General features: G+C 36.6%; 1 protein-coding gene across 1 annotated transcript; it reads left to right on the top strand.

Moving 5' to 3' along the window:
- The first annotated feature begins 5,947 nt into the window (after nucleotides 1-5,947).
- On the top strand, nucleotides 5,948-12,324 carry LOC100894055. Its single transcript, XM_003724795.3, has 4 exons — nucleotides 5,948-6,511; nucleotides 9,593-9,771; nucleotides 10,249-10,320; nucleotides 11,542-12,324. The coding sequence occupies exons 1-4, from the start codon at nucleotides 6,198-6,200 to the stop codon at nucleotides 11,781-11,783; spliced, it is 807 nt and encodes a 268-aa protein (XP_003724843.2). The 5' UTR covers nucleotides 5,948-6,197; the 3' UTR covers nucleotides 11,784-12,324.
- Nucleotides 12,325-12,763: the final 439 nt, after the last annotated feature.

A 12,763-nucleotide genomic window follows, 5' to 3' on the forward strand; every position in this document is an offset into this window, starting at 1 on the left:
CCCCAAAGTAATGATACTTATATTGATGATGCAATAGTCTACACACAGATGTTTAACTCAGCCAAATTACCTATACACTAACTGCCACTTCTAAATTGTCCATTCTTTGGTGTTTCTTAAACTTTTGTTAGAACTCTGAATGAGCACCTGTCAATAAGCGACTTGACATATATTTACAAGAATTTCTAAAGTGGGGGGGGGGGGGGATGTTTTACTGTGGAAATGCTGACATCTATCTGGTCCCTTGTTTCAATCGAATTGTCACTGTTTTTGGTGAAGTCAGTAAACAACATTCACAGATTGATCTTAAAATCATCTTTTCTTGCTAGTATGAAAACAGTATTAATATATGTCTCCACATCTTGCCATGGTACAGTTAAAGGGATAGTTGAGTTCTGTTGCAGAGGGGGCTAAACAAAATAATTTCTTTGTGAGATAATGAAAAACTGAGTGTCAAATTTGAAAAAACATACAATTTAAATGACAAAAAATCATCTTTGTTTGATCAAAATCGGTTCAGAGATGGCTGAAATATCCATAAATATAACGATTTCTAATACTTCTGTACCACCGCAAATATTAGATAATTTGAAAAAGCCGTTGGAAAAACAAAATAGCGCCATTTACGTTGTATTTCAGCCAATGCCGATGTTGGCTTTTTTGTTGGCATTTTCGTGTTGGTTTGGTACGCACAACCAGCCGGCCCATGTATTGTTATTTTTAATTAAATAATTAATTAACGGTCACCATATTTTTGTTAAAGTAGAGCTGAATTGGTATGATCGTATTGGCTAAATTTCACACATTTTGGGGTCTAAAATTACCTTCATAGCAAATTTAGGTTCTAATAGGGCACTAGAAATGTCATAGATAACAATAAGAGCAATAACCATGCACTTTGAAGGCATTTGTGGTCTGAAAAACAAAACTCAACTATCCCTTTAATGTAGTACCATTCTTTTTTACAAAACGGAAGTGTAAGAAACAGTTTGGAGAATATATGTTGTAATCATTCAAAAAATGTAAATTCCAGTGCTTGTATAAAGGTGTGTAAGTTTCACCTTCATTATTCAGAATCATAGATGGTACAGGTAAATCTCAGATGCAGCAAAATGGCCTATAAGTTTTTTACATAGAAAATGTATAACACTCTCCTAAGAGCTACTGCCGAGTCATCTGAAGTTTATTTAAAAAAATGGTTTTACAGACTTCTTGCTCACGTATCAAATGGTTGCTGTTACTCAACAGAAATTTTCCCTGTGAAATGATGCATTTTGAGGAAATTACACAGAAGACTTAATAAGATGCACAACATTGTCATGAAATCTTGCATTTGAAACAAGTGTGACAGTGTGTGTAAGAGAGAAAAAATAAATATTCGCCAAATGCACTGTTATTGCAGTGGAAGTAAAAAATCACATTTAATTTTTGAATAAGTTTCAGTTATTTTTGTTGATATTACTTACTGGACAAGGTAAATTGATACTTTTTATAATGCATAACAAGATTCATTAGTACAATGTGTTTTAACCGCATAAATATAGTTCCTTGCTTTATTATTATATCTACATATTTTTTTTCAATGTACATTAGTCTGATGGTCATGCATCAAAAGTACATGTGTGTGTGGTTTTACTGCATTACTTTGCTACAGATTTTTAGGGAGTACAGTGTGATGCAGTTTGGAGCATGTTTCACTCAGTGTTCACTTTTATGGTAATCACAAATTTATGATGCAACTGTTTCCTTAAATTACTTTCTTTTTTTCTTTTTTATTGACATACATGTATTCTAAAAGTCTTGATTTCCATGATGTGCCAAAGACTTTAATGCTTCAGTAGTTTGTTATAATGTTGTTAACCTGCATAATAATATCATTTTGACAGAAACTACAAAGAAACCACTCTGCATTGTTGGTCATGTAAACAAAATGAAATCCCTCCAACTTTTTTTGTTGTTGTAATTTTCATGTTTCATGCAGGAACTATGCGGGTATATATCGGTTTTATTCAGTTTCTATTGTTGTCAGAGCAGCAAAGTTAATCACTATTTATTACTGCCAGAATTATAATGCAGCTGTGTTTCTGTTTTCAGTACTCCACTTTTTTATATATATTTATTTTACATATTTCAAAAGACATGTACTTTTATTCATGTACTAAAGACAAGTTAAAGTACAGTATTACCATGAACCATGCACACCAATGGAGTCTCTTATTTTGTACAAAATTAAATAGTTTCATGTTGTTGACTACAAATTTGCACTTTATAGTATTATCTTTTAACAACTATTTGTATCTGACTTGAAGTCAATTGTTGGATGACTGGAATGTACCAAAGTTCTTAGCAGTTCTTAATTTTGGCATGAAATTCATTACTCACCATTTACATGTAGGTGCCATTAGCATATATACCATTCACGATCCACATTGTTCTCCCATAGGTTTACTGTTATCATTCAATGCAACCACTGGCATAACATAACATTCTCTATCTACCATTTATTGTGACTTACCATTGGTAAACCATTCACCAACCACCATTGACCTACCATTGACAAACCATTTACCATCCACCTTTGGTCTTTTCATTGGTATACCATTCACTGTCCACCATTCGTGTACCATTGTCAGGCCATGGTGGATGGTCAATAGTAGTCCAATGGTGGATGGTCAATGGTAGGCCAATGGTGGATGGTCAATGGTAGGCCAATGGTGGATGGTCAATGGTAGGCCAATGGTGAATGGTAGGCCAACGGTGGATGGTAAATGGTAGGCCATTTGTGGATGGTGAATGGTAGGCCAATGGTGGATGGTGAATGGTAGGCCAATGGTGGATGGTGAATGGTAGGCCAATGGTGAATGGTGAATGGTAGGCCAATGGTGGATGGTCAATGGTAGACCAATGGTGTGTAAGGAGGTCGTTGGTGGCGGGCTTTAGAACCGTGACCTTCACCCCGTTCCCACCCCGCTTATAGGTAAGCAAGGCTTAGTTTTTATGTGTGTTTAAATTGTTATATTTGATAATATTGTTACTATGTTTTGTTCATATCCTGGTTTAAACGAATTAGTATTATTATAAGGCTTACAAATATGTTCAAAGAACATGATATTTGTTAACAGAAAGGTGTAATTTAAGGCGATATTGTTGTTACGTAATGCTCAGAGGGTGTGACTTCTTAATGTATAAGTAGATTACACGTAGAGGAAATGGATGCGTAGGCTATGCCTGTACGGGTTGAATGCATTTGTGTGTACGGTCAATTGGGCCTTGGAGTGTGACTGTTGTAGTCGGGAACTTGGGCGCTAATGACTATGTGTTAGGTTTTGGTGTAGAGAAACCTGATTAACGAAGAATTATGATCTTTTAAGTTTGATTAATTAGGTTAGGAATTTGTATTTGATCCAGCTTATACACTTTGGGCATTTGCATTGTCTTAAATAAGTTAAAGTTATTGTTATTAACGATTCAAATGTTTTAGTGTAGTGAACACTGTTTACCTTTTGTTGTCAAATGCTGAAAGATGTGTCGTTGTTTATTCTTGTAATTGATAACTGTTTATCATTACTCGACCCCGTTCCCACCCCGCTTATAGCGGTGTGTCCTTTACAGAATAAAGAGCACCAACTCTACTCCTCAGGCTGCCATTGTCATCTGTATTGTTCGAGGTCTACCCCCACTCATTCCGGCTACCCGTCACAATCTACCACCCCCTTACAGGTGGATGGTAAATGGTAGGCCAATGGTGGATGGTCAATGGTAGGCCAATGGTGGATGGTCAATGGTAGGCCAATGGTGGGTGGTGAATGGTAGGCCAATGGTGAATGGTGAATGGTAGGCCAATATGGTAGGCCAATGGTGAATGGTGAATGGTAGGCCAATGGTGAATGGTAAATGGTAGGCAAATGGTGGATGGTGAATGGTAGGCCAATGGTGGATGGTAAATGGTAGGCCAATGGTGAATGGTATGTGACTGGTATGTCAATGGTCAATGGTAGATTAATGGTACAAAATTTGCATATTTCATATTCAAATTTCAATGGTGAATGGTATTCCAATGGTGAATGGTAGAATAATTGTAACAAATTTGCATATTTTATATTCAAATTTCAATGTGTCAATGGTACCATTCATCTACCATTGGTGATTATGCAAATGAGCGTCCAAAAAATTATTATTAGGTTGATATGGTTGAATGCAATTTCACTGGTAGATGAATGGTGCCCAATGGTACGTTGCGAGCGTAATCTCATTGGTATCCGAATGGTATTTTCAGTGGTACTTCTGAATGATATACCATTGGTATACCATTGAACATTTTTTTGTAAGGGTAGACATGCATGTGAGTGACAAAAGAGCATAATTGAAACAGACAGAGTGAGAGAGAGAGAGAGAGAGAGACAAACAACGAATCGAATCGTGGAGTGTGGAATTGGTAGTTATATTTTAGTTTGTTGAACCAGGCTTCAACTTTTGAAATTTCAAAAGAAAAGAAGAAGACAAAAAACTTCGCTTTTCCCCTTATTTTGTTCAGTAAACAATTAGATGGCACGTGAGTAGCTAATTCTACATCGAATGATGTATGTACGAACAAACTTCTCTGCACTACGATCGAATTTTAGAACAGCTATAGTTTGTTGACCTTTTTGAATTTGCCAAGTCACTCTCCACATTAAACAAAATATAGATGACAAAGAACGAGAATGCCTAAAACCAGACTGCGTCTGCACCGTCGAAGGGGAGGTTCAAAAGAAGCAGACAGTAATTAAAAAAAAAGGGAGTTTATGATACGTTCTTTTGTAAGCTGTTATATATTTGTATTCAGTTGTTCAATGATTTACACATCTATTTTGTATAGCCTATTAACCCGTTCTACCGGAAACTGAAGTTTAAAGAAAACAAACATTTCAGCTATCTATATTCTCGTAAAATATCGTTTCAACGATATTGAGATCGTCACAGGGTATTGTAAGCTAGACTATATATTACCAGTAACCTATGGTATACATATGGCAACGCTGCAGACACATATTGATATTGTTCAAACCGGAAGACTGGCACGATGCCCGGGCACGATGCCAGACATTCCTGCTCCGTCATAGAATTCCATATTTGAAAAGAAAAAAAAAATATGGCTAAACATACATAATGTACATGCTTCGCTATAACCAGAGAACTTTAATTGTTATATAATAGGGTTGGTATTTCAGTGGTTTACATTAACACGTTTTCATTTTGACCAAAAAAGCGTATCACATCAAAGTGAACAAATCGATAAAAGACTACAATTTATTTGAGCGCAATGTCTCATTTTGTCTTTCAACGTTATAGATAAAGTTTGTTGACCTCATCTTTGAACTCTCAGTCATAACAATGGTAGTCTTCTATGTCATAACAACATAATTTTTTTGATGAAAGTCTATTCACAAAACCGATGTTGGTCAAGTGTATAATTAAATGATGATATTTAAGCCCCTATAAATGATATCAGAAATAATTTTCATGCAAAAAGTTACAAATAGAAGCATAAGGATACATCTACCGTTTTTCGTGTATCAACACATAAATTATATACGACTGTGTAGCCTGTAGGTGACTTTCTCATGCTTTTTGTACGTAACGCCCACCCCTCGCCATTGCTAGTTGCAATAACAAACCCTTATTAGTTGTATTGCATTTAAGAGTGTTTGAATTGTAAAACTATGTAGACTTCATGGTCTACTGCACTCTATAGATAACACGTAATAGGTCGGATCTTTGTATTTAACACGGACAGAGGCTGATATAGTTTGTCAAGACTCATGAGTTTTGGGCATTATTTTAAGTGTCAAAATAGAGTCTGTGACTGCAGACTATGTCAGACAAGGGGAATCCCCGATTCGATCATTACAGTCATGTACCCACCCTGATACGCTGCTGGGATCACACATGAACATCACATGTAAAATTACTGTGCGCGTGATAAACATATACTCCTGCTGCTGTCGCGGCATTGTTGACATCGTGTTCACATGAGAGAGGAGGTATTCAACCAGGCAGTAAGGATTTTTTTTCTCGATGCATTGAAGTCTGTTTCGAGATTTGCTCTCTATTATAGTATAGGGTCTATACCTACATCTTGCTAAAGTCGGACTGCAAACCGAGATTATCATCGGTGGACCAATAAGAGCCCTACCACTTGAATTCTTTAATTCATCATGAACCTGGGACTTCAACAGATCATGAAATCAATAAAACTCAGTCAAATCTTAATTATATTTAGCATTTTCTCTGCTTCATCGTCGGCCGTCTTCCGACCCCCAGATGACTCGGCTAAAGATTCGGAGGAATCAGACGCACCTTGGCATCCCGACTGGGACAAGGTTGTAAAGTGTAAGAGGGGAGACATACACTCTCGCTTTCCAGCCTGTTGGTGTGGCCAGTACGCCAAAATTGTGGAAGACGATGAAGTTCCTGAGGAGGAATGGGAAACTGAAGGATACCACCAGAAATTGCGTAATAATCGGATTATGTAAGTACATTACCATCATATTATTCATGACATGTCTCTGCATAATCTATGGACAAAATATAATCAAACATTCAAAAAAGTTCATTCGGTTGTTTGAAGAAAGAAATTAGATAGAAAATTGCTTTTGTTTTAGGCTATGTTTATTTGCGGAGGATGCACGGCATTACTTACTTTTCTGAAAACATATATATTCTTGGTTCACAATGTTTAAACTACAAAACGTGAGAAACGATCGAATTCGACTCCAGTAATATAGATCTAGATCTAACTTTTAGACCTAAACTAAGTATATTTTCCCCCTGGTAGAATGTAGTACGTAATAATACAAGTCTACCTATAGTAAGACTTCAGTAACCTTATTCATATTGTGCTCGGTTGTAGTCTATATAGTTATTAGAACGAGGAAACACAAAATTAAGTAAATTTGCAGGCAATAATGGTGTAAGCCATCATAGCCATGTGTGTCTTCGACTGCGTAGTATTTTGTACACGTTTGTTTTGACTGGGAGTTACTCGAGCATATCGAAGAGCGGGGACTGGTCACATGATCTATGAGTGGGTGTGTTTCATGAATGGCGATAGCGTGATCGCGAGCTGTCTGCCCACGGTACTTTGAACGCTGATCTCTCTCTCTCTCTCTCTCTCTCTCTCTCTCTCTCTCCTGAAGAGAGACATCTGATGTAATAACATACACGATCAGCTTTAGTGATCATAATTCTGAATTATGCATCATATCATATTCATTGTGCATAGAATTTAGACGGTCTTTGTGTAATGACAGTGAACATATTTTCCGAAGGTATTAGTACTAGCAGTAGATCTAGTTGAAGGTAATTATACAGACCGATACCATAGGTGCTTACAACATCATGGTACCTCTGCTTTATAGAATTTGATGAGTTTATTGACACACTAATAATTTGCGTTGGTTTAAAAGAAAACAGTGACATTTTTGTTAACTTAGAAGAAAAAGTCCTTGTTTCATTATTCAATTTACGTTTGCCTCACTCGTGAGGTGGACTAAATAACTGATTTGTATCCCCATGTATGAGCCTCGCTCTTTAGCTAAATTTAATTACGCGACGACGCAGTGCATGTTTCTACTTCGAGATGATTGTTATGATGACGAAACCAACATACTGATTGCGTAGTATTTTTGCACGAGGCACGAATGTTTTGACGGCGAGTCAGCCAATCAGCGCCCTTACTCAGACACACCCATATTTATCAATGGAACGACGAAATTGTGTATGATTAGTCTTCATGTGCGAACTCCAATACGAAAAAAAGGCGTCCCGAGTCATAACCCGTGGAGTTTTTTGACAACTTTCGATATTAAAATGTTGGATTGTGTTACTGGAACAATGTATTCAAAACGATGTACATCGTATGGTCAAAACAGAGTAGATATATTAACAAAATTTAAAAAAAAACCCTTCAAAATATAACAATGCTAGCTTTGTTATCATGGTAATGGACTGCGAATGTGATGGCACATCAATCATGTATTCAGACCTTGCCAACAATTTTGTAAAGGTGAACTTTCAACTCAACCAAAATGGTGGAAAGAGTTTGCAGGTAGAATCCCTTGTCAGTCGTTGTGCGTAATAATTTCTGCACTACGAGACTAAAATAAGCTCTGTACTTTAGCAAATTTGACATAACCTATAGCCAGATACCGACATAATAACTTAGACCCTGCTCAAGGCTTTAGGAATCGTGGTTAAGTTAGAGTCTGTGCTTGCAGACTAAGTATTATGCGCTGTTTATCCTCGTCTGTCTGCCTATATATCTCTCTCTCTCTCTCTCTCTCTGTCTGTCTGTATTAATCTCTCTATGGTAAATGTATGGCCTGTTGTTTGCAGTTTTTAGAGTCGAAGGGTTTCGTTTTGAGTTCCTTGAGATCCTTAAATTTTGTTTGTGTCTCTGTCAAGGCCATAATTATGTCCTTAACCGGGGCGTCATTTTTTTCTGCGGCACAGATTGGGGCTTTTTTTTTTTTAAAGAGGTCTTGATCTAACCCTAACCCTAACCCTAAACTTTCCCATAGGCTCAACACGCACCTAACCCCAATTTGTGCCGAAGAAAAAATAACGCTAACCGGGGGGGGGGGGGGGCAGAATTCCCTACAATTTCTGGGTGAAAGGGAGGGGGAGCACTTTTCCTAATATGAAACACTTTCTATCCATCGATCAATGCTTCTATTCCCAGGCCCAGCTGTTTTTTCTTGATAAGGAGGAAAAGGGGCGTTTCGCCCCCCCCCCTTTGACCAGCGTAAGCCAATAGTAGTTTAACTGCTGAAATGAAGAACAAGCAAATGACATGTAAACCTTACCCCCCCCCCCTACAAATGGCAGTACGCTGATTCTTGATATGATTTAGAGTCACGAGATCGTTGGCAAAAAGCCAAAGTTTCCACAGACTGCCAAGTTTCTATTTCTATTAGGAATGTCTTAATAAATCCATTTATTCGAGATAAAATGTAGCCGTATACATTTCTTTAAATGGTCCCTATATGACCTCTCTAATCCAGGATTTTGCAAGGAAGGAGAGGGGAGGGATAATTCTATAAAAGAAACCCGAAAGTATATATAATCAGATATAATTTTAAAGGTTTTTAATATTTCGGTGCTACATTTAATCAGAAATGCTCTCAAAAACATTTGTAAAAAAGAAGTAAATCTTATGATAGACTTTTGAGGTGCCCTTTATGTCGAAAACAAATGAAAAGGCGTGGCACACACAATGTTTTTGTTTAAGGTGTTCTGCTTGGTTTTCAGGTAGGGGGTCGAGGGGTGGATGTGCCCCTACACCCGCTAGTGTCTTGAAAAGTTGTTACGTTAGCTTCTAGTCAGAGGACAGAAAACTCAAATTTTCCGTTTATGGTTATTTAACAAAAAGATTCTGGACGAAACACATAATAATTATCTACCACGTGGAGCAGACTTTCGGACTCTACTCGGCTTGCCCGGTGTATTCTTGCACATCTAGACAGTTCTTTTAATCATAATTTACCTTTGCAGGTTTTGGTTAATTAATTCATACCCATTAATAACTCCTGATTGCTATCTTTTCATCCAGCTTCTACGTATGTCTACCATGTTCGTCTTGTCCAGATGGGATACTCATGACCGGAAAATGCAGACAAGGGCAGGACACGTCGTGCGACCTAGACCGGTGTATGGATCCAGACCATGTATTTGATCGGGGTAAAAAGGCCTGTGTCCCCAACCCGAAGGAACCTGTGGAACACACTGAAGGTAAAGAGTGATATAAATTCAAAGCATAATGATATAAAATAAAAATTACACCTAAATTCCTTGACATGTTGAACGGAAAACCATGGCTCTGTCAATGTACATCGCTTTTTACTATTTGACATTTTCTTCTCTAATGAACTGTCTTATTTTTCATTGAAATAAACTCTGTTATATGTGTTTTCTTCAGAATCATTTTCTCATGAAATATAAATACTGTCTCAACTTGTATCGCAGAAATTTCCTAAAGTTGTATTTTTTTTTTAAAGATATGACACAATGTCAAATTTCGTGGGTGTTTTTCTCCAAAGGAAACATCACATTTACTAAAACACTTTTGAAAATTATGAATAAATGATATTGTTTTATACCACGACATGATTGGTTCTCGGGGAAAATATCACCAAGGTTGACGAATTCTTCCAAGAAACATGAATAATTACATTGTCCCTGTAACATCATAATCTGCTTTTCACATAGGTTTGTCGATCATCAACTTGGACGGACCGACTTCACGACCTACTGAAGACGTACCTCAACCACTCATGACAGGTAACAACAACATTAGATTAACACACACACAATATATATATATACACTTGCACAAAACACTCACCAACTCGTACACAAAGATCGTTTAAACACTTTTTTATTCTAAGTTTTACCTTAAGATTTTTTAATTATTATGTTTAGGCCGCCATCCTTGTCAAGCATCGCTTATGATTGCGGTCTCCTGCACTTTTCCAACATAATAGTTCGGATGATACTTTAAATTTATGATAATATGTTATGGAAATATTATGTTTCGTTATTATATGTACATATATTATGTAAACAAAAACATTTCGACTTGAAGAAATTATTGTTTGTATAATATGTTATATTATACCTTACAAATATATGTTAATATTTGGAAAAATGCCGAAATTAAATAAAATCAAAATCAAATAAAAAACCTTGCTAGCCTTATTAAACAGGATGGTACGATCAGTTTGATGTCATTGTGATCCTTACGTAATGTTTTCACCAGGCGGTTTATAGAAATGTTTTTTCGTTTACTTATTTATCGTAGGTATTATTATCATTATTATTGTTTTTGGCTTGGGGTTCTTGCATTGATTTCCTGCATGTGCATCGCTTAAATTAAAAATCACTCATAATCAATACTACACTGGGGAATGAACTTGAAGATTTTTATTTATTCACCTTATTATTTATATTTTTATTTATTTATGTATTTATTTATTTATTAAATCAATTCTCGCTTTCACTTGATGCAAAAGATACATTGGCATGATTAGAAATAAGGCAATATGGTAAATAATTCCGTCGGATTCATTAAAAAAAGTTGTGAGATTTTCATGGGGGAAGAACGAGTTAAAACGGTTCTTCAACAATTGTCAGAGGAGGATTCAGATTTATTTCACGGGGGGGGGGGGGGGGGTGCAACAACAGACTAGGCCCTATGTGAAAAAAGATATCTAAATTTACTAAGCATTCACGATCCTCCACTGATCACGCGGCATTGACAAATAAAGGCAGCAAAAGTTCGTTTGAATAGAATATGATGACACAACCGAAGCAATTTTTTAAAAAAGGGACAGCCCCCTTTCATACATTATCTAAATGTATACACACGTCATTTTAAATTTAAAACCGCGTGACAAGCTAAATCACTATCGCTCTACGCAACACGCATTGACGCGTAATGTCAGTTTCGATTATTCAACATACTACCTTTATTTAATTTTTTTGGCCCTGTTGCTCTTTCAGTTGAACTACCGCGAGAAGTTCCTTCCCAAGCAAAAGCTTGGCACCAGCATCCTGGCGTCATCGTCATCGTCATCGTCGTTTCCATCGTCGCTATCGCCATTGTTAATATCATCCTAATCGTCACGGTAATCCATCGCAAGCGAGGGAGGTATCGAACCCTGACCCGTTCCCCAAGCAACCTTTCCAGGGCATCCACACAGTCGGGTTGTACGTGCATGTATCACTATGAGACACCCGTTTGAATAGAGGGTTGCATTTCTGGTAAAGGTTAAAAATAATTTCTGAGCTTTCTCATTCTTTTCATGTCTATTCGGAAGAATATCAAATGAAAATGTGCCTTGTAAAGGAAATCTCTTCACTGGCCATCATTTTCGAAATACGAAACAAGAAATAGCTGAAATGTTTAGCCCAAACTTTATGTGTGTTAAGTCCCACATGTGGGTCATTTTTGTGTGCAGCGCATTTGCTTTCCGGCAGGACCGAGTTAATTTGTTAACCTTTTTATTGATTTCAAATCCTCATAATGTACACCAATTCGTATCTACTACCTAATCAACCTTTTCCAAATATTTTGAGTTTTCGTTCTCAGTGCAATCGAGACTTGGCCAAAACTCTAAATTATCTTTAATTTCGTCCATCTTAAATTTCTGCTCTCTGAGCTTTATTCGTAAGAACAAATGACAACGGTGTAAATTACCAGTCCCTTGGTTACTTAGGATAATTCTTCATTTACTCGTCTGTTTTTGTATTGTTTGTTTACTTGTACTTGATTTGTAAAAATGCTGGACATTTCGATATTTGTATTAGTTAATTGTATCTGTCACACTGTGATAAGTAAAATGTGAATTTTATATGAGAATATCCGTTGTTACCAAAAGCGCTGTTTATTCATTTAATTTATTTCAATCAATATACAGGGCAACCCTTACGAAATCGGGTTTTGATTTTCCAACGGGCCCTGTCTGATTAAAAAACATAAAAACGTTACATATAGAACATGATGAGATACAAATAGGTAAAAAAAAGGAATAGAAGAAATACGTAAGTACAACTTAGGTATAAAATATGCCAAGTTTCATATATTTAAATATAAATATGAATCAATGGATAAAAATTGCATCTCAGAAGGTATTTACAATTGTTAACTTTTCACATCGCCTCTTGAATGATAGTTAGGATAATGTACGTAGATTGGGCGATGGGGTGTTCCACATGAGGGACC

This window comes from Strongylocentrotus purpuratus, unplaced genomic scaffold (genome assembly GCF_000002235.5).
Source record: "Strongylocentrotus purpuratus isolate Spur 01 unplaced genomic scaffold, Spur_5.0 spur5_scaffold_2, whole genome shotgun sequence".
In the NCBI taxonomy this organism is placed as follows: domain Eukaryota; kingdom Metazoa; phylum Echinodermata; class Echinoidea; order Camarodonta; family Strongylocentrotidae; genus Strongylocentrotus; species Strongylocentrotus purpuratus.